The 20173-nt window shown below is 41.4% G+C and overlaps 3 protein-coding genes across 7 annotated transcripts in view; 1 reads left to right on the top strand and 2 right to left on the bottom strand.

Moving 5' to 3' along the window:
• garre1 (granule associated Rac and RHOG effector 1) overlaps positions 1-6506 on the top strand; it is a 52962-nt gene extending 46456 nt beyond the window's left edge. For all 3 annotated transcript variants that reach the window (XM_027161397.2, XM_047822552.1, XM_047822553.1), the window contains exons 10-14: positions 254-1287; positions 2728-2893; positions 3367-3504; positions 3836-3914; positions 4164-6506. In XM_027161397.2, the coding sequence (XP_027017198.2) occupies positions 254-1287; positions 2728-2893; positions 3367-3504; positions 3836-3914; positions 4164-4493 (1747 nt within the window). In that variant the 3' untranslated portion in view covers positions 4494-6506. The remainder of the gene's footprint in view (positions 1-253; positions 1288-2727; positions 2894-3366; positions 3505-3835; positions 3915-4163) is intronic.
• A 103-nt stretch (positions 6507-6609) lies between these two features.
• Positions 6610-8115, bottom strand: ss18l2 (ss18, like 2). The gene is made up of 4 exons (XM_027161398.2): positions 7942-8115; positions 7535-7611; positions 7171-7240; positions 6610-7086 (listed from the first exon to the last, which is right to left on the bottom strand). Exons 1-4 carry the CDS (start codon positions 8008-8010, stop codon positions 7030-7032), a joined length of 273 nt encoding a protein of 90 aa, XP_027017199.1. The 5' UTR covers positions 8011-8115; the 3' UTR covers positions 6610-7029.
• A 579-nt stretch (positions 8116-8694) lies between these two features.
• lsm14ab (LSM14A mRNA processing body assembly factor b) lies at positions 8695-17182 on the bottom strand. Of its 3 annotated transcripts, none has more exons than XM_027161697.2 (11): positions 16848-17182; positions 15191-15354; positions 14395-14533; positions 14030-14134; positions 13599-13772; positions 13230-13313; positions 12833-13039; positions 12379-12532; positions 12277-12300; positions 11859-12096; positions 8695-11452 (listed from the first exon to the last, which is right to left on the bottom strand). In XM_027161697.2, the coding sequence occupies exons 1-11, from the start codon at positions 16966-16968 to the stop codon at positions 11429-11431; spliced, it is 1434 nt and encodes a 477-aa protein (XP_027017498.1). In that variant the 5' UTR covers positions 16969-17182; the 3' UTR covers positions 8695-11428. The 3 variants fall into 3 exon arrangements, with proteins under 3 accessions (XP_027017498.1, XP_027017499.1, XP_027017500.1); XM_027161698.2 differs by having other exon boundaries at positions 12833-13036; XM_027161699.2 differs by lacking the exon at positions 14030-14134 and having other exon boundaries at positions 16848-17181.
• Between the last annotated feature and the right edge of the window lie 2991 nt (positions 17183-20173).

Raw genomic sequence — 20173 nt, 5'->3', positions numbered from 1 at the left:
GTTTCCTTGGGGTATAATTATGAGGTTGCACACGTAAAAGTCTTTGGCTATCAGTCTCTATAGGTAAAAAGCTTCCAGCAGAACACTTAGAGCTGCAGACATCACAAAATATCTGTATTATTACTAACTGTAATTGTAAAATTTCCCTTCATGTTTGGGATAAGATGCGTGTGCTGTTCTTTAAGGTAGCCAGCTGTGGTTTGTAAAGGCCTCTGTAATGTAATATGGGTCTTGTGTGTGTGTGTGTATTCAGGGAGCAAGCGCTTCCCACCATTCAGATCCAGCTTCAGAGGGACAGCTCCGATTACACCGTCCCTGCCGACCTCCACCCTGGCAACAGCAGCAAGTCCTCCAGCGGCCTGCCCAAGACCATTTCTAAGCTCACGTCCAAGTTCACCAAAAGGGCTTCGTCCAGCTCCGGCAGTGGTGGAAGCTTCTCCATCCCTAGCACACCCTCTCGGAGCACAAGCGGCGCCGACGAAAAGCCCAAAGCGCCGTCCCAGATTCTCCAGATGACCATGTCAGCTACGGGTGACTCCAGCCAGCATGCAGTCAACGATTCAACTCTGGAGGAGCAAGGTATGAACTTGCCTACGGACCAGGAAATGCAGGATGTAATCGACTTTCTGTCTGGCTTTAACATGGGCAAGTCACAGCAGGCCTCGCCGTTGGTCAAGCGGAGGAACTCGGTTGCCTCGAGCAATGCGGCTGACCTGAAACCGCTTTGCTCTGTGGCCCCGCCCACTTCACAGGCTCCGGTTCTGCACTCTGCAATCCCATTGGTTCAAAATCTGCCTCAACAGCCACAACAGCAGCAGCAACAGCAACAACCACCTCCTCAGCTTCCTACTACACCCAAACAGCAGCAACAAACCACAGTTCCTGCACAACCACAAGCCTCAGCGCAGCCTTCACCTTCCCCACAGACCATGCAGTACTACCAGCACCTCCTACAGCAATCCCAGCAGCCTTCACCTGTCTCACCACAACTCCCCTCACAGCAGCCCCAGGCTCTTCCCCCACAGCAGAGGGCTCCTGGAAAGTGGCCCCAGGCTCCTCCAGGAGGGCTTTCGCCCATCGGTCACCTGACTCAGTGGACTTTGCCTGACCTGAGCTCGGACCTGTACAGCTTGGGGTTGGTCAGCACCTACATGGACAGCGTGATGTCTGAGGTCTTGGGGCACAAGGCGCCCTCAGGGCCACGCAACAACACCTGGCCTAATCGTGAGCAGAGTGAGCAGGGCATGTTCGGGGTGCTGGGTGACTCGATGCCCTTTGACCCTGCAGGTGAGTCACGGTATTGCATGTGTGCTACCTCCATTTTAGAAAATGCAGTTTATCATGTTTACACTTTCTCTCTTTCTCTTTATTTTTTTTTTTATATCCTGCCAAGTTGACTAAGATGATACATCTACATGTGTCATGATTCATTCAGTGCCTTTTTAGTTCTTGACTTCCTGCCAACCTTTTCATAAATGTTGACTGCAGTGATAAAAACGTGCACCGCCGATTGAAGCTTGAATGTCTCATCACTCAAATGCAGTAGATAAAGATCAGAATGCTGAAGGATGGACAAGAACGTATGAATGGGCTTGTTATGCTTCATCTCTGATGTCATTTATGCCTCGCAAACTCCTAACTGGACAGATTGTCGAGACTGTGGGATGAAAAACGCTCCATTGTTTACTGTTGTTTGTTGTGTCAGGATCTGACAAAACAGTGGGCAGAAATACACACTAGCATTCGTGCGTGTGTGTGTGTTAGTGCACAGCTGCTGGTGTTCATAACCTTTGAATCTATAGAGTTGCAAAATTTTAGGAATTTCCCGGTCAGCGTGTTCAGGGGTGAGTCGTATGCACAATTGTCGCTCTCAACCTTCTTCTCAGAAGAGCGTCACAAAGCAGGCGATGCTCATGTTGTCTTCCTTTATAAAGCTCTCCTGCACATGGCATCATCTGACCCACCTCATGTTTTCTTTTCCCATGTTCACAAACTGTTTTCCTTTTACACTCTTATTATTTCAAAATCCTGACACATTTGGCAAGTAATACGACAACATTACAACACCATATTGCCCAATGCTCCAGTTTCTTCCTCTAGAGAACTCTTTGTGTGTGGAGTTTGTGTGTTCTCCCCATGATTCGGTTGGCTCCCCCAGTCTGAAGACACACCTTGTATGTAGGCTGATTGACATCTCTAAATTCTCTGTATTGTATGAACAGGTGTGTGAGTGATATTCTGCCCTGGGTTAATGGGTTGGTCCCTAAATAAAACACATTAGATTAATGAGGCTGTGTAATTTCCATCGATGGCCGGAGGATCCTGGACCCTGGAACTTCTGGTCCAGTGTGTGTGTGCGTGTGCATGGGCATAGTGTTTTTACAGGGTGAAGAAAGTGTTTGTGATGGAGGTGTGTGTGCATGTTTTTTTTATAGTGCATTAGGAGCGGTCACATTATCACAGAGCCGGATTTTGATGGCTCCTTTGTGTATTTGTGCTGCGCTGGACAACTCTGGATAAAGAGACTGAACACACCATGGCAAAAAAGCTGAGCATGCCAAATCAAGTCCCTCTCCGCCTTTTACAAAGCTTTCTCTCCTTCTTTTTTACTCACTGATGCCCCCTGTCATCTATCAAGGTTATTACAGTTTGTCCTCTCTCTCTCTCTCTCTCTCTCTCTCTCTCTCTCTCTCTCTCTCTCTCTCTCTCTCTCTCTCTCTCTCTCAGTTGGCTCAGATCCAGAGTTTGCTCGTTACGTTGCTGGGGTAAACCAGGCCATGCAGCAGAAGAGGCAAGCACAGCATGTTCGTCGTCCTAGCAACCCCCGTAGCAATTGGCCCCTCCCAGAAGACCAGCACAGGACCTGGTCCCACCCAGAGTACTATAGCGAGGGGTGAGTATCCGTGTTCAACAGTAGATTTTACACGTACACACGCTCCTGGAGCAATGTTGTCATTTCACTATGTACTGTGTCAGCTATATATGGTTGAAATGACAAGAAAAACTACTCGACCAACACAGCTGTAGCATTAGCATTAGGCAGCTGTAGCATTAGCATTCTGCAGCTGTAGCATTAGACAGCATTAGCATTAGACATCTGTAGTATTAGACATCTGTAGTATTAGACCGCATTAGCATTAGACATCTGTAGTATTAGACCGCATTAGCATTAGACATCTGTAGTGTTAGACCGCATTAGCATTAGACATCTGTAGTATTAGACAGCTGTAGCATTAGTGTCAGACGGCTGTGGCGTCAGACAGCCTTTCAGCATGGCTGAAAATCATCATAGAGACAATGACTGGACAAAAAACAGCGCAAAAAGTGATAAATGCAGTTTAGTGACTGAATTTTGTCTGTGAGCAGGGAGGCAGTGAACAGCACCTGGTCAGCCAATCAGGGCGACTCTGCCAGCTCGAGTGATGAAACCTCCTCAGCCAACGGGGACAGCCTGTTCTCCATGTTCTCTGGTCCTGACCTGGTAGCTGCAGTCAAGCCAAGAAGGTAAAAAAAAACACACACCAATTCATACACAGTGTGTGTTTATAGGCAGATTTCCACCTACTAGAGAAACCTGCATTGAGCTTCACTGGGCCGCAGTTCCAGTAACTTTTTTAGCTCTTGCTTCAGAGTTTATGCAAAAGGAACAAGTAGGGTGGAGCTTTCTGGACTTCAATATCTCTGATTCACAAAATTAGTAACTCTTATATTTTAGCTTTTAATAAGACAGTATATCACAGTAAAGATGTTGGTATTAGCAGGGATGCATATTATCAATCAGAGACTGGCTGTAATACTCAACAGTGTGTGTGTGTGTGTGTGTGTGTGTGTTTAGGAAACACAGCTGTGGTGAGCAGGAAGTGTGTACGCTTCCCTCTCCTCCTCTCCACCATGCCAGTGATGACAATAACCAGGTAGGATTTGTTTTAAGTGTAAAACTTAACCTTTGGCCAGGTTTAATACCGATAACTGATGTTAATTATCACTTTTCCTTCACCGTCCTTTCTCTATAGATTCCTCTTAGAAGTACATTATCATTAATAATACATCAATAAAGTGAACATTGCCATCAGATTACCGTGATGTGACAATAATGTGCTTTAACACTTGTGTCATAGATTCTCACTAAAGGTTTTTTTCTAAGCTTGTTCTTTTTCTTGCAGGAGAGTAAAACTAAAACATGGCCTCCGAAGGCGCCATGGCAGCACTCCACCCACTCTAACACCATGCCCAATCCCAGCTCTTCCCTTTATCAAATGACGATACCTTCCAGCCAGTGGGGCGACTCCATGCAAATGCTGCAGTCTCCGGTTTGGTCAACAGCCAATGAGTGCTCTCCTTCCAGCGGCCTCTCGTCCGGCTTCCCGTTCACTCCGCAGCAGCAGCCGCAGCAGCAGCAGCAGCAGGTCTCGCAGCTTAAAGCTTTGAGTAAAGGCTTCAAGAACTTCCCTCTGAAACCTGAGCACCGGCCCTCGTATCTGCACCAGTACTGACCCCGCCCGCCTCTGTCCTGCCCCCGCACCACAGCCTCGCTCTTAACTGCTGTTCTGAGACCAGTGAGCATTATCATGAGGTTTAGGGCTCAGAGTAAGCTGTAGACTGGTCCTAGATCAGCCGTTAAGGGTTACGCTTTATGCCACGTTTGGAGTCGGTGCTAGTGTAAAGATCACACCATCAACTCCATCTAAAGGAGTCGGTGATCAGAAGGTCGGACAGGACTAACAGTTGAGGTCAGGTGGAACACCATCAGACCCCTGCTCATGTGCTTAGTTACGCACCCATAGCAGACACTTTACTCCGGTCCGCACTCCGATTCCCAATTTTGATAGTCCTTTAGACCAGTGTTTTTATAGGTGAATTTATATAGAACGTTGTGGCATATACATATACATATATATATATTTTTTTTGTATTTGTCCGATCCATGCGAGTCTTTGGTTTCCCCAACTGCCATTTGCGCCGATTTAGTGCATGATTCCCGCTTCCAGCAGCTAGTGAAAATTGTCGCTTGAGCTTCCGCTTCACAAAACGCTCGAGTCTAGAAATTCCCAGAAACGTCTGCCAAGAAAATGAAGCGGCTCTCGACGGGAATTCTCACATTTTTTCCCCCCCAACCTACCGTGGACTCGCAGAGAGCGGATCGCGTGACGTGCATGGCTGCAGAACAGCGTGCGTGTGTGTAGGCCGAACAGGACGCAACCTGTGACCATACTGTTTCCGTAAGGGACGGGAGGGGGTTTAAAAAAAAAAAAAAAAAAGCTGTAACTGCCAAAATCTCGTGTCGGGTCACTTAGACTACAGCTCCCAGCTACTGTTCCATAGCGTGTAAATGACTCAGAAGAAAAATATTAATAATTCTTTTTATGAAGAAGCTTTGAGCAGGCTCAGCAGAACTATAATAATCAGTGTGTAATTTGAAAAGAAATACACTACTTTTTCAACATCTGACAAAGTTTAAAACAAAAAAAGAAGAATGTTTGCAGAAAGTAAACGACGTGCCATGTTGATATTAATAGCACTTGCGTAACTTTTGTTTTTCTTTTTTGTCTATCTTTGTTTTCTCCAACCAAAGCATTGTTCAGTCCGTGTAAGGTGCTTGATGGAGGCGGATGGAGTCTAGTAACCTTTAAAGAAAACGAGCTCGATGCCCCGTTCTTTTCATCATCCGCTGGCTTTTCGTTCTGATTGGCTCTTGGTGACACTTAACACTAAACAGCATAACATCACCACGTTGCAAATGTTCCTTTGAAATACAATATATTTCTTGTTAAAGATATTGACAGTATTAATCTTATTTTTGTATTTTCTTATGTTATACCATTACTGTATATGTTAACGTGATATAGGCTTAAGTAAAACGTTTTTTCCCCCCAAGATGTGAAAAGCACATTTCCTCTTTTTTTTTTCCCGGAGTTGAACTATCTACAAAAAAAGATTACCAAATACAGCTAACAGCTCAAACACTAAAGCCCGTTATTAGACTGGGGTGGTTTGGTTTGGTTTTCCTCCTTCAGCTGTGGGCTGCATTGCATTTAAACTGCCCAGGATCTATTTTTATGTGGATGCCAATGTTGCCTGTATTTATGATATGACCATGTTTTCTGAAACTAACATACTTAACATGTTTACAAAGAATCATTTGCTGTATATAAAATATATCTTTTTATAGTTCTGTGCTTTGCACAATCAAAACATAGGGTTATTGCTTGGTCTGTGTTTCTCCCAAAACTATTGCAGCCTTTTTGTTTGTTTTTGTTTTTTTTTCTTTCTTTCTTTTTTTAAAGACATCTTTAAAGACCTTGGACTGTAAACATTACCATTGCTCAGCTGTCAAAAATGGTTTACTAGTGGCTTCACAAATAATTAAAAAAATTTCAAGACGATACGATGCGAGAGACGTGAAGAGGGATCGCTTGGCTTACGTTGCTTATTCACTAGAGCTGGCATCTGAATCTTTCCAAGTGTACCAGCAATGCAAAAAAAAAATAAATAAACATAATACAGAACGAGTCAAACGCTGTCATTTAAAGCCTAGCGCACACACCTGCAGCTCTGCAGTTTAATTAGTTGTTTCTTTTTTTGTTAAAGTGACTTTGAAGTGAGGCAGAGTAAGAAAAGATCCATGACTGGACATGGTTTATTCCTTTTACACACATCACAGCAATCTGTCAACAATCGTTATTTATTTAAGAACCAAGGAAGCAAAAATTTTACCCATTTCTGGAACATTCACAAAACAAGTTCTCACTCAGTCTTTCCCCTACCAGCTAAGTTTGTCCTGCCTTCTGAAGACTTTCCCCTGGCGATAAACAGCCTGTTACGAAGCATCAGCACTGGACGCTCCTTCTTCCATAAAGTTTAAACAGTCCTAACATTGTTAAATAGCAGCATGTTTTTATTCACTTCATTACCAGGCTCATTCACCTTCCAGTAGAAACGATAACGTATTCCAGACCATACAGCTTGATGTAAACCTGCTGTTACGGAACGTTAAATGTTAATGAACGCATCATAAGAACCCGTCTGAGATCAGGTTTTAGAAATGTCCTTCGTTCCAGTCAGGGCTGATGCGTCTTCACGAGGAGCCTGAAACACATCATAAAAATAAAGATCAACACAAGTTGTGTGTGAGAGAGAGTGAGTATGTGTGGTGTGTGTGTGTGGACTTACAGGCACATCAGGACTGGCATCAGCTATGGTTCCTAGATAAACTATGTTTCTATGGAGGATCTGTTGGTATCTGCAAATAAATAAATGTTAATTTCTGCATATTAAACCAGCACAGTCTAAACATTGGCTTTTAAATGATTCCCTTAATCAAAGGTCATCAGCAATGACGTGGGTGTTGTCATGTGGGTAATGTGAGTATTACAGATTCTCGTGTATAACTTTCCCAAAGTGAGAGTGGTGACACTTTACACAATAAACAACAATAGCTCAGCTACAAGACGCTCATATGAGCTTTACATAAGAGCTGCACTTATTTAATAGATGTAATTCAATAGGTTTAAGTGTGTATGAGCTCTGTACTTACTGTACACACTCAGTGGCTCTGCCCTTCTGCATGTACTCCGCTATGCACCTCACAAGCTGATCATTTTCATTCAGCAGCTGTAACAAAAAACAGGTGACGACACATTAGAACCGAGTCCTGACCCTTCCAATATGGCGCCCGAGTTAACGTAGCGAGGGCGCGTCCAGGCGTGTAACCTAATTTTAACGTCATTTTTACGTTCGTATACATTTCCAGCGTGATGAATTAAAAAAAAGACTTTATATTTAACCCCAAACGCTGTAAAGGAAAAACAGAATATTGCTACCTGACACGAAACTAGCTTAGCTGCTTATGCTAATGCTAGCTAGTTAACTTAATGTGTAAACTCGGTGTTAATGTTAATTAGTTAACTAGTCAATCAAACTTTCACAGTTACGACTACTTACTCTTTGGATGGTTTCTTGGTTGATCTGCGCTTTTCCGCGTTGTTTCTTTGGCACAAAAACAACAGACATGTTTAAAATCGCACACTACCCAGCGCTGTATCTGTATCTGCGCATGCGCAGTACTTTATATCCGTGGTCTTGGTTTACTTTGCGCATGCGCTGTAATGTCTCTCGTTCGAGTCAAAGTTAAGAGCGATTACCATACGATAAGCATTTTTATTCATGTTCTCTTTATAGTCAACAGTCGACATTACATATTACATGTGGATATAATTAACGTCACTAAAACACGTAAACTATATCAGATTATTGAACTGGATGCCTTTCCAATATGGCGGACGAGTTGAAGGACATTCAGGCAAAGAGGAATAATCACTGGTCAAAAGGTTGCAAACGGTTTAGTAAGAAAAATAAAAATGAGACCTTTGAGAGCCGAAAGAGACGGTTCTTATTGGTGAAATAGTAATAAATTTGTAACAGAATTGTAAACATCAAACTTCTGCCTCCTGCTGGCAGAACCAATGAATGACAGTTTCTCCTCCTGAGGTGAAAGTAAATAAATCACTACAACATTCACAGCTGGAAAAAGCCACGTTGTAAAATTATCCCTACAAGAGAAAGCACATCATAATTCAATAAGTATTAGTTATTTAGTTTCCCGTTTATTTTGAGTATCTTTTTGTTTTTATTATTATTATTATTAACGAGTCTAGAAATGAAGTCTAAAGAAAAAAAATAATCAAGGACAAAGAGTTTGAACAACTATTTATTTCTCTTTTCTGAATAAAAATTCAACCTGGTCACTAAAAGTACACCATGCTGTACAATTGCTTTATTCAGGAAGTACAAACAAAACAGGAAAAAACACATTAGCCAATCAAATTATTTTTTAGAAGAGAAAACAATTGATTCACCTTTACAAAATGAAACTGTCTGTACACTCGATCTCTCATATGAGCAGGAGGAGGAGATGAGGGGCAGCAGGGGCATTAATGTGATTATTGCATCAGTCCAGGTCTCTCTCTCTCGCTCACACTCACTCAGATTTGACACTCAGAGGATTTCTGAGTCCTCAGATCACAGCCTGTGTAGTGCACTACACGGGCAAGAGAGCACTCAATACAACCCAAAATACTAATGACAACTTTGCTGGCTCATTAAGGCATTTCCCATCATGCTCTGCTGCAAGTCATGAACAAATAATCCAATCAGACGGCTCATTCGGAAACTGCAGGGCTTTTTATAACTAGCTGCCTACCAATAGACCAATATAATATACCACATGTAGGTAAGATTCATCGCATGACGCCTACAGGAAGTACACAACAGCCACAAAGGTAACCTCAAGCCACAACAGGAACACGGACCTTACAGCGTCTTATCGATACGAGACGAAAGAACAAAGCGCGAATGAGTTTTCATCGTAAACCTTTCACATCTGGAAAATAAACAACCAACAATTTTTAGAAAATGTGTACAAACTCCTAAATGCTGGCAGAGAAGCGAAAAAGTGCTTCATTAACATTCAGGGGGGGGAAAAAAACAATAACAAATTAAATACGACGCAATAAAGCATCTGAAGAGCTGGCGTTCGTTCGTAAGCACGGCTGAGGATCCTAAATTCAACCGAGTCTAGATCAGTGCTCCTTACGCACAAGTTACTCACTCACCCTCACACACATTACACACACATTCCCTTTCTGAGAACACACCACATGTTTATCCATCTGTGAAGCACATCATCCAATCACAAGACCATACAATTGTGACATCACCATTATCTTTGACATCACTCCTTTCCTCTTCTTAACATTACTGCTTCATATAAAATACTGCTTTTAGTGAGACAATAAGCCTTAACCTTCACAGCTTGATACTGAACCTGGCTAGTTATGTAACAGATCTATCGGCTCCTGAGGTAACGTCCGTCTGATCTCGGTAACCAGTTAACTGTATAATTAAAGGCAACAGACAGGTTCATTACCAAGCTGCAGTGGAGATTATTTTCTATTATCTTCTGTTGAACATGAAGTTGAAGAGGTTAGTGGTAATGTCAAGACCTACATAGCTTTTTTTTTTTTGTTAAAGCAGGGACTCTTCAATGTCCAGCATTCATTTCTTCACAATTTAAATCCTAATTAAACCCTTTCCATGACCATAAAACAAAATTTTCCCCACTGAGTGCAGACCTGTGATCTCTCTAAACCCATCAGCTGGATTTGTTGTAACACCAGCATTAACTTCACGTCACCAACATCTGTTCTTCACTTCATACCTTACTTTCCCTCTAGTGGAGTCTATGAGCTTTTTAAGACTTAAAAAATGCAGAGCTGCTCATATTTAAAGTTTGAAGGGAAAAAAAAAATCAAATCACGGACTTATCATTCATCTCTAAAGTGCAAATGAATTTTTTTTTCCTGTTGAAGTGATCTGATCTTACTGTTAAAGGGTGCGCTGGCTGTACAATCCCTGAAGAACCCGACAGTAAATTGGTGATTATTTGTGCTGTAAATGTAAAGGCTCGACAAATTTAAACAGTATCAAAGAGCCAGACAAAATGACATCTACATAATCATCGAAAGGCAAGATCCACTGCACTCGGCTCTACACCGTCGTGTCCGTTTTCCCAAAATAAAGAAAGGGGAAGAAAGAAAGAAAAAAAAAATAGGCAGTCTCTTCCAGCAGGGAACTGTGAACACTTCCTGTCTACAATGGCACTGAAAAGACACACTGTAATAATTCCTTAGACAAGAAAACAATAACAATAATATTTCCAAAAACCCACTGAGTGCTGGCTTTGCATCAACATCATTACATTCACCATACAGACATCTTTACAGCCTTGTTTGAGATCCGAGTCTATGAGATCTGACCGGGCAGCTTGGGAAAATGGTGGGATGAATCTTACAAAAGAAAGTGGAAAGAAAGAGATGCATCATCCGCATGCTGTAGTTAGTCGCAGCAGAGTCACGGGTCTAACAAACGTGGTTTAGGCAGTAAGAGTGAAGCTTTCATCAGGACCATAAAGGACACACAGACTTCTATAATACAGGATAGAAAAGAACAATAAAGCTATTAAAACTGATGGGAGCTCACAGTATTAACGGGCAGTGTGTGTGTGTGTGCGTGTGTACCAACAGGAATATTATCAAATACATTTCAATCCTTATTATTGTTCTGTAAGAAAGGAACTGAAACGCTGATGCAAAAATACTGAAAAGTAATTTCACTAAAGTTACACTTTTTCTTCTTTTTTTTTTTGCAAAGTCCTCTGTTTCTGTATCAAAGAAAGATCAGCTTTTTTGTTTTGTTTACTTTTCTAACAAAAAAAAAAAAAGAAAAAAAGAAACAAAGACAGAAAGGAGTCTGCCTCGGGTCAGTTGTCGCGTGCTGCATTTAGGGATTCAGGACAGAACAGAAAGGGGAAGGAGAGAGAAGGGAGAGAACCCCAGCCTGTAGGAGACACTGCAGCTGTTCCTCCGGTGAACTACGCTGCCACCTTGTTGTCTTTCTGAAATAAACCAAAAACAAAAGGTTGGTTGGTGTGAAAACCTGCACCCACACTGGCCCTTTGTGGAGAAGATTGGACATGGCTGATGTACACTGACAATAAATAAATCTTGATGGCACCACATTTTACTTTGTTTATACAAAAACAATACAGTGGGGATGTTTTGAAGCCCTCCTAGGCCCCGCCCACAACCCATGGGCTCCTGGGTCAAACACATTTATCCTAAAAAACCCTGTATCTTTATACAAAATATTATTTAGATGTAGAACTAAGACACCAAACCTGTTGTAGCTGATTGAAGACTTTTGTGTTAGTGTTTGAAGTATTTTCATGTTCTATTTGTGTTGAGTTGTATACATGATTTAAGGTGTGATGTATACTAGGTGTATGCTGGATAGTGGCTGACCCGGTACTCAAATTCAGAGAAGTCTCCTCTTCCTCCCCGACCCGAACGGAACCCTCCTCTGTATCCAGCTCCACCTCGGGGTGGGCCAAAAGAGCCACGTGAAGACGCGCGCCCGCGACCACCACGGTAACCCATAGGGCCGCCTCTGCCCCGGAAACCCCCACGACCTCTGCGCAACGGGAGGCCAAATGTCTCAGCGTTCATCCTCCTTTCATCTGCCCAGGTCTGCCTCCGCTCCCTACATGGACACACACACAGAGAACCGTAAACATGAGCATCAGTTTTAAACTTCATAAAGATTTATCATCATGAGCGAATATCCCCTTACAATTTTTAGAAAACATCACAGTATAATATTCAAGCATATATATTGCTATATATATATTTAAAAAAAATTTCAAAAGACACAGTAACATACCTGCCACCTCCAGGTTTATCTTTTCTGTAAAGAAAAAAGTCAGTCAGCACGGTTATTATTTCTATAAAGTCTGATTACGTCTTCTACTTCGTCGTGTTCTACCTGGAGTCGTCACAGGAGATGTTGTCGAAGAAGGACTTGGACTTGTCATAGTAGCAGTTGGGTCCCAGTGGGTCCTCCTCCTCCATGTTGCCCTCGCTGGTTTGTGTCTCCACACCCGAGTCACCCTTATCTTCCCCGTTCACCGCCTTCTCTTCTGCAGAGTAATATTTGCATGTTCGATTGTTAGATTATTAGTGAAAGTTCCATTTTATAAGCCACAACTTTCCCACGCCAAGGTTTTAACTTCAGGTCTCACTTTAGTGACATCTATAAAGCTAATAACGTATGATACCAGCAAACACCTGTTGCTGTGGTTACGTCTTGTACCTTAGATAAACTGTCTCCACAAACATCAATAAATTATTTGGGTAAAAATTCCTTTTTGTCCGTTATTGTCCTATATATCTTGTTTAAAGGCAGCTGGTGGAGTAAACCTTAAGAAACTGAACAGCACCTTTAATTTTGAGCTTGCTCTGGAACTCGCGGTCGATCTCCTCTTTGTTGAACTGGGCGTTGGCACTCTCAAAGTCAAAATCCTTCTCAAACTTCATTGGTCCGTCTCTGCGCATGTTAAATCGGCCCCGGCCGCGCTGATTTCCTCCAGTGCCACTGCCACTACCGCCAGTTCCTCCTCTTCCTCTTCGCATTGCAGGTGCACCTGCTGAACATTAAACCAACATTCATCATCAAACTGAGCAGGGAAAGGCTATTTATCAAGCCAAGACAAACAATAAGCACAATTCTTACTCATCCACCTTAAAAATGACCGAGCAGTGTTCTGTGATCCTTGATGTTCATCTCTTGTGTACACTCTGCATGCTTGAGTATTAAGCTAGTTTTCATAGACTTACTGCCTTGGGAACGTTTGCTGGCATCCCGATTCTCTGCCTTGCTCAAGTCTGTTTCTGGGCGAACAACCTTCTCTACATCAGCAGCTGTAAAGACACAAACATCTACATTAACAATAGCAACTCATGAGACATCGAAACCACTCAAGTCACCAGACCTGCTACCACTTAAGTCATGTCTAAAAGAACTTGCTTCTGATGAATATAACTTTGTCCACCCTTGACAGATGTTTTTGAAATTAACAAACCCTTGTTGCAGTTTGTAATACAGATCTACACACAGCATCTTACAGCTAGTGCTGGAATGTTACAGATAAATAAAACTAGAATGCTCAGAAGAGTTTAATATTACATGACCCTGTGTATTCTCACCCCTGCTTTGCTCCTGGCTCTCAGCAGGCTGTTTCTGGCAGCCGGGAGGAGGTCTGACACCTCCAGGACTCTTCTGACTCACAGATCCAGCAGGCGGCGCAAGAGGAGCAGGCTGCACCGCAGCGTCAAGGGTCGGGCTCTTCTGCAGGGCATCCAGAGACGGGCTCTTGCGTCCTGCAGAAAAACAGAACATCAAAGAACAGGCAAAGCGTTACCGCAAAATCAGCAGAAAGGACGAGAAAGACACTATTAAGACAAATGTGGTCATGAATCAGAAAACCAATGCCGATGTTAGGATCCATAACCGTTTAAAACTCGTGTAACTATGTAAGAATGAATGAACCCCAAAAATTCAGGGTGTCACATAGCAGCATTTGCAGGCACTTATTTACACACAGAGCGCACACTTCTTTACAGACAGCTTTCTTTACCTTCAGTTACATGTGAGCTCAGAGACACAGAGTCAGAGGGGACAGCGTTCTGGGACAGAGGGGTGGCTACGTTTGTGTCACTACCGAACACGGACCCTGAACTTCCTGTGTAAAGAGGGACAGCACGGCTTTGAGCATTAGTGGTTTTAAAGCCTCACACACTGAATAAACCTAAGCTTCATACAGAAACAGGTAGCGAAGTGAAAAGGTGCAAATCTGTAAATTAACACTGAAGTGCAGTTCCTGTTCAAGCTTTGTCCAAACAAACCATGGCTTTTTTTTTTAATTGTGTCTAGATCCTCTTAAAACTATGTCAGCCTCGCTGAGAGATTATTTAAAGCAGTAGAAGCCGAAGATCAACTTGCCTGCAGTGACAGGAGCACCGATGGGCTGGGGCACAAGGGGAGTGGAGAACTGGCTGTAGGCACGCACAGGAGGTCGGCTGAAGGATGCGTAAGAACCCACAGGCTGGAAAGATGGCGCTGGGGCAGTGCCTAGAGATGACTGTGGGACAAAAATAATTAAAGTAATTAAAATACACATGTAGGGAGGAGTAAATACACATCCATGTTTCAGAATTTCTCATTCATAAAAATATCTAGACAAGTAACATGAACAAAGTGTTAAAACAGGTGGATTTTAATGATTAAACCATTAGTGGATATATTTTAGCACCTTACCACTTCTAGGCTTGAACTGTTATTTGACACATGCATTTAGTCCTGATTCACTAAATCACACCAAAGAGAACTCTATAATACATACAAGTCCCCTTTTTGAGTAAATGTCTCCAGGAGCATCTGATTTAACGAGCTGCCTTCAGCTATAACATACATAACTGTAGTCACTGGAGCCGCAACAGATCGAGACCCGTCTCAGGTTACAGCCAGCTGTTTATCACTTTGTCTAATATTTTTTTTCCATCCGGACCAATCAAGAAATCAAGGTCTGGTTGTGGACAATGCCTGGTCTACAGCATCAAAGAAGTTTTTGAAACATTTAAAGCTTGCATGCACTAATTTTTCCTTTTGACACAAATACCAAAATCAGAGTGTGATATTTAAAGCCAAAAAGCCAGCTCTAGGGCAAGTACAGTATGCCCACAATCCCCACATAAAGCATATGTAACGCTCACTGAAACGTAATGCGCACACACGTCACCTGTACAATGGCTGGGTCTTGTGGCAAGGTGCTGTTGGGCTTCGGTGGTTCACAAACAGTTAGATCTTTGATGTCACTTCCTCTAAAAATGATGTATTCAAAGACATCATCCCGAGGAGCCACTGGTCTGTCTGTAGGACGGTCTTCAGTGCCGAATGATTTCACTGTTTGTAAAAACAAAAGCAAGAGGGGAAAAAAACAGACAGTGTTATCACTCAGAGATCTGCAATGTAACTCTGGATTGAGATAAAAATGTGATCATATGATTAGAGTCAAACAGTGAAAAAAAAAAGCTGAGACATGAAAAGTCTAAAATACAGACTTAACAACTCAACAAGGACTAGACCTTAACACTGATTTAAACATTACTGCAATTCTGATACTGTTAGAAAGTATGTTTTCTCTGCACACGTGACACACAGACAGATAAATAGATAAACAGACAGAGATAGATAAACAGAGAGGTAGGTAGACAGACAGAGACAACAGATAGACAAACAGATAGATAAATAAATAGACAGATAGATAAATAGACAGACAGACAGACAAGTTTTATTGGATGATTTACATAATATAAACCTCAAAGTTTTATGTTCAAGACAGAAAGTGTTTGCAATTGCTGGGTTCTCGGTAACCTGTCTTTAGTCTTCACAGAAAGGAAAAAAAAAGGAGAGAAAGAAAAGCTCATGAAGGAACGGTTTCTTACAGCTGCTGTAATGTAAGTTTTTACAGGAAGTGGTTTCACAGATGTTCCAGAGCAGTACATGAGCTAAAAGTACACGCAATGCTTTAATAACTGTTGTGATGTGACTTACATATAAGACCGAGAAAGAAGAAACAGCCTCGGTGTGTGAACTTAACGCGGTCTGAACTGAAGTAAACAAAGAAACGACGCTAATGCTCCAGCTAAGAGTATAGACTTAATCTTACTACAAATAACAGACGCCAAAAACAAACAAAAAAGTACACTAACTGATTTAATTATCTGCAAATACACAAATAAACCGGACCCGAGTCTTAACGTTTATAATAAAGCTTAGCTTCATAGCAAACAAGCTAGCGAAATTTAGCAAGCCACATTAGCTAAATAAAATACGTTTTATAATGCATATATACTCACACACTTTTTATTAAACGATTAAATTCAACTATTAAATGAGAAATTAAGAAGCCGTAAAAAAACATGGCAAGCTGAAATTACACATTTTTTCCCCTTAACAATTTTTCTAGCCAGATGCTAAACTGACCGGCTGTGTTCCAAATACATCCTACAGCCACTATATAGTGCACTACATACAGTGTACAAGCCATTATTACACACGCGATATAGTGCACTTAAACACGGAGAACGTAAATATTGGAACGGACCCTTAATCGCCATTTAAATTTTTAAGGAATATGATTTATAGTTTGGTAAAATCATTTGTATAGTTTATATGTTGTTTTAAATAGGCTTTATATATTTCATATAGGCTTTATAAATATATATATAAACATTTATATTTTTTCCACCTGGATAGCTTATGCTAGTAGTTTAGCCAGTTGGCTAACGGCTAATCCTTTGCTTTTGCTAACAATTATAAACAAGGTTATAAAAACCAGTATGAACCAGTATGAAGCAGCTGCAGCAGGTTCCACAGAGCGCGTTATAAATCACCTTTGGCGAGCGCGACGGTGGAGTTTTCGGTGTCGATTGTGTATAATATTCCCTCATAGCGGATCTGGGCCTTGGAGATCAGGCTGATTTTGCTGCCAATGTAAGGCGTCCCGCCGCTCATGGCGTCCTAGTTATCGCCTTTCGGCTCCTCGTCCACGTTAATTTCTGTATCAGAACACCTCGTTTGGGTGCTAAACTCCCTCCTTGCGTCCTCTTCTCGAGCAAACTCGATAAAAAGCTCCTTACTCTTGTTCTCTCAAAGAAAGTTACTGCTGGCTACCACAATATGGCCGACTTCATTTTCCTCTGAGTAAACGGCAAAGCATGCTGGGATACAAGAGGAGGCCGCTCTTTATAACTCTCGCGATAAAACAAGAGAGTTATGTCTAAGGAAACCCTGTGAAGTTCTGTATACTGTTGTTGTTGTTGTTTACATTTTAGGGCCAAATATCTGTAGACATTTCTTCCACAGACTGTTCCCCAAAAATGTGGATGCACAGAATTATATAGATATAATTCGTGGCCTAATGGTAGAGAGTCTGACTCGTAACCCCAAGGTTGTGGGTTCGAGTCTTGGGCCGGCCATGACTGAGGTGCCCTTGAGCAAGGCACCGAACCCCCCAACTGCTCCCCGGGTGACGCAGCATAAATGGCTGCCCACTGCTCCGGGTGTGTGTTCACGGAGTGTGTGTGTTCACTGCTGTGTGTGTGCACTTTGGATGGGTTAAACGCAGAGAACAAATTCTGAGTATGGGTCACCGTACTTAGCCGTATGTCGTATTGAGGGTTAAAGGCCTTGCTCAGGGGCCCTGCAGTGGCAACTTGGTGGACCTGGTATTCGAACCAATGACCTTTCGATCAGTAGTTGATTCTATATATATATATATAGAATGTGAGTGTATGTTTTAGCATTGTTTTAAATAGAGTCCCAAACCTGTTCCAGCATGCCAATGAATCTGTGCACAAAGGAGACACGGTTTGCTCAGGTTGGAGTCGGAGACCTCAAGTGTCCTGCAGAGCCCTGACTCAACACCACTAAACACCTTTGGAACAAAAACTACACCCCAGGACCTCCTCAAAAAATGTCTGACACACTGAAATGAAGCAACGTTTCTCCAAGATCATAGTGCTACATAAAACAAAGACAGAGCTATAAGGATTTAGGAGGTTTGTCAAAGCCACATGAAGTGCAACTGTTTAACCTGGTGCTAGCAGTGTGAGACAAGACAAAAAAGACAGACAAGACAGTGCAGGACAAAAAACAAACAAGACAGTGCAAGACAAAAGATGGTGCAAGACAAAAAATACAAGACATTACACAAAATACAATACATAAAAACAGCACTGACCAGTGTAAATACTGTATGTTCAATCAATATTGCATGTGCAGAAATACTGGAATGAACACATTAGTATTATAGCAGCAGTTACATGCAGTATTGTAAAGTATTGTGCAAAACAGCAATCTGTGAGACAGCATGTGCAAAGAGCAAAAACAGTGTGCAAGACAGCATGTAGTGTTTGATATGGTGGTGCTGCAGACAAGGATGTAAATTGGAAGTGTGTTTGTGTTTAAGTTACATTTTCAATCACACCTTGCTTGTTAACTGTAGCGTTCACGTTCATTCATTCCATCTTCCTCAGTAACTATATTGTTTTTTTAAAGGTGAGAAAAAAAACAGGAAACACTGAGAAAACTTATTAAGAAGAGGAAGTACAACAGGTGAACTATCATATGATTTGCATTTCTTTATTAATATCTTAACATAGAAAAACCCAAGTAAGTTTATTTAATTGATTGAATCTTTTTTTTATTTTGATTGCTTTTTTGATACATTTTCAGCTGCAGTATACTTACTATTCATTATGTTAAAACACTGTATGTAGGTACATTGCCTTTAAAAAATTCCTTTAGATATATATTACCATTTGTATTAAGTGTGCATTTGGAATTTGTCTTTATGACTCCATTCCAGCATTTTTTTCTTGTCTGTCTGGTTATGAAAAGCAAATTTAGTAAATTAGTACATTTTCTAAGTAACTTTAGATAACAGCAGGATACAATATACTATATATGATACAAGAAGCAGTTTCCTTTAGGAGGTGGTAACTGTATATTGTTTTTTCCTGACAATTCATAGATCATTTTGTGCTACAAGCCTAATAACTGGTGTGTTAAATGCTACAGTGCACATGCTGTTCTTACCATTTCTCTGCATTGTTCTGTGCCCTTGAACTAAATCAACATGAAAAGTTGTCTTAAATTGGGTTGAAGCTGAGTTCTTTATGTTGCCAAAAGAACCACTGGTCTCTGAAGGTGCCTCTTCCCTTCATATGGCCTTAGTTGAAAATATTGTATAGGGCAACGAAAAATATGAAATGATATCAACAAACATCTAGTGTGTTAGATTTCACACATGTTCCTTGATCACAAATGTCAAAAATTTGTCTATGTCTAATGGTATATGTAAAAATATTTATATTGGAAAAAAATCTGCAGATCAGACATTTTTTTCTGAATATATTTTACTTTTATAACTGTGTTCAACCCATTTTACATCCTTCAAATGGCTTTTGTGTCTTTTTCAACTGACAAATTAAATAGTATTTAGCTAGCTAGCTACAGTTGTATGCAAACCTTTAGGAACCCCTGGCAATTTCCATGATTTTCTTTTATAATTATTTGGGTGTTTGGATCAGCAATTTAATTTTGATCTATAAAATAACTGAAGGACACAGTAATATTTCAGTAGTGAAATGAGGTTTATTGGATTAACAGAAAATGTGCAATTTGCATCAAAACAAAATTAGACAGGTACATACATTTGGGCACCCTTGCCATTTTGTTGATTTGAATACCTGTAACTATTTAACACTGATTAATTGGAACACACAATTGGTTTTGGTGAGCTCATTAAGCTTCAACTTCATAAACAGGTGATTCCAATCATGAGAAAAGGTATTTAAGGTGGCCAATTGCAAGTTGTTGCGCTCTTTGATTCTCTTAAGAGTGGCAACATGGAGGCCTCAAAACAACTCTCAAATGACCTGAAAACAAAGATTGTTCAACATTATGGTTTAGGCCCCTAAAATTTAGGGGAAGGCTACAAGAAGTTATTGCAGAGATATAAGCTGTCAGTGTCCACAGTGAGTAAATGGAAGACCACAGGCACAGTTCTTGTTAAGGCCCGAAGTGGCAGGCCACATAAAATATTGAAGAGGCAAAGGCGAAGGTTGGTGAGCACGGTCAATAACAGCCCACAGACCACCTCCAAAGACCTACAAAATCAACTTGCTGCAGATGGTGTCACTGTGTATCGTTCAAC

This window comes from Tachysurus fulvidraco, chromosome 13 (genome assembly GCF_022655615.1).
Source record: "Tachysurus fulvidraco isolate hzauxx_2018 chromosome 13, HZAU_PFXX_2.0, whole genome shotgun sequence".
Classification (NCBI taxonomy): domain Eukaryota; kingdom Metazoa; phylum Chordata; class Actinopteri; order Siluriformes; family Bagridae; genus Tachysurus; species Tachysurus fulvidraco.
This window is presented reverse-complemented; position numbering and strand designations above follow the sequence as displayed.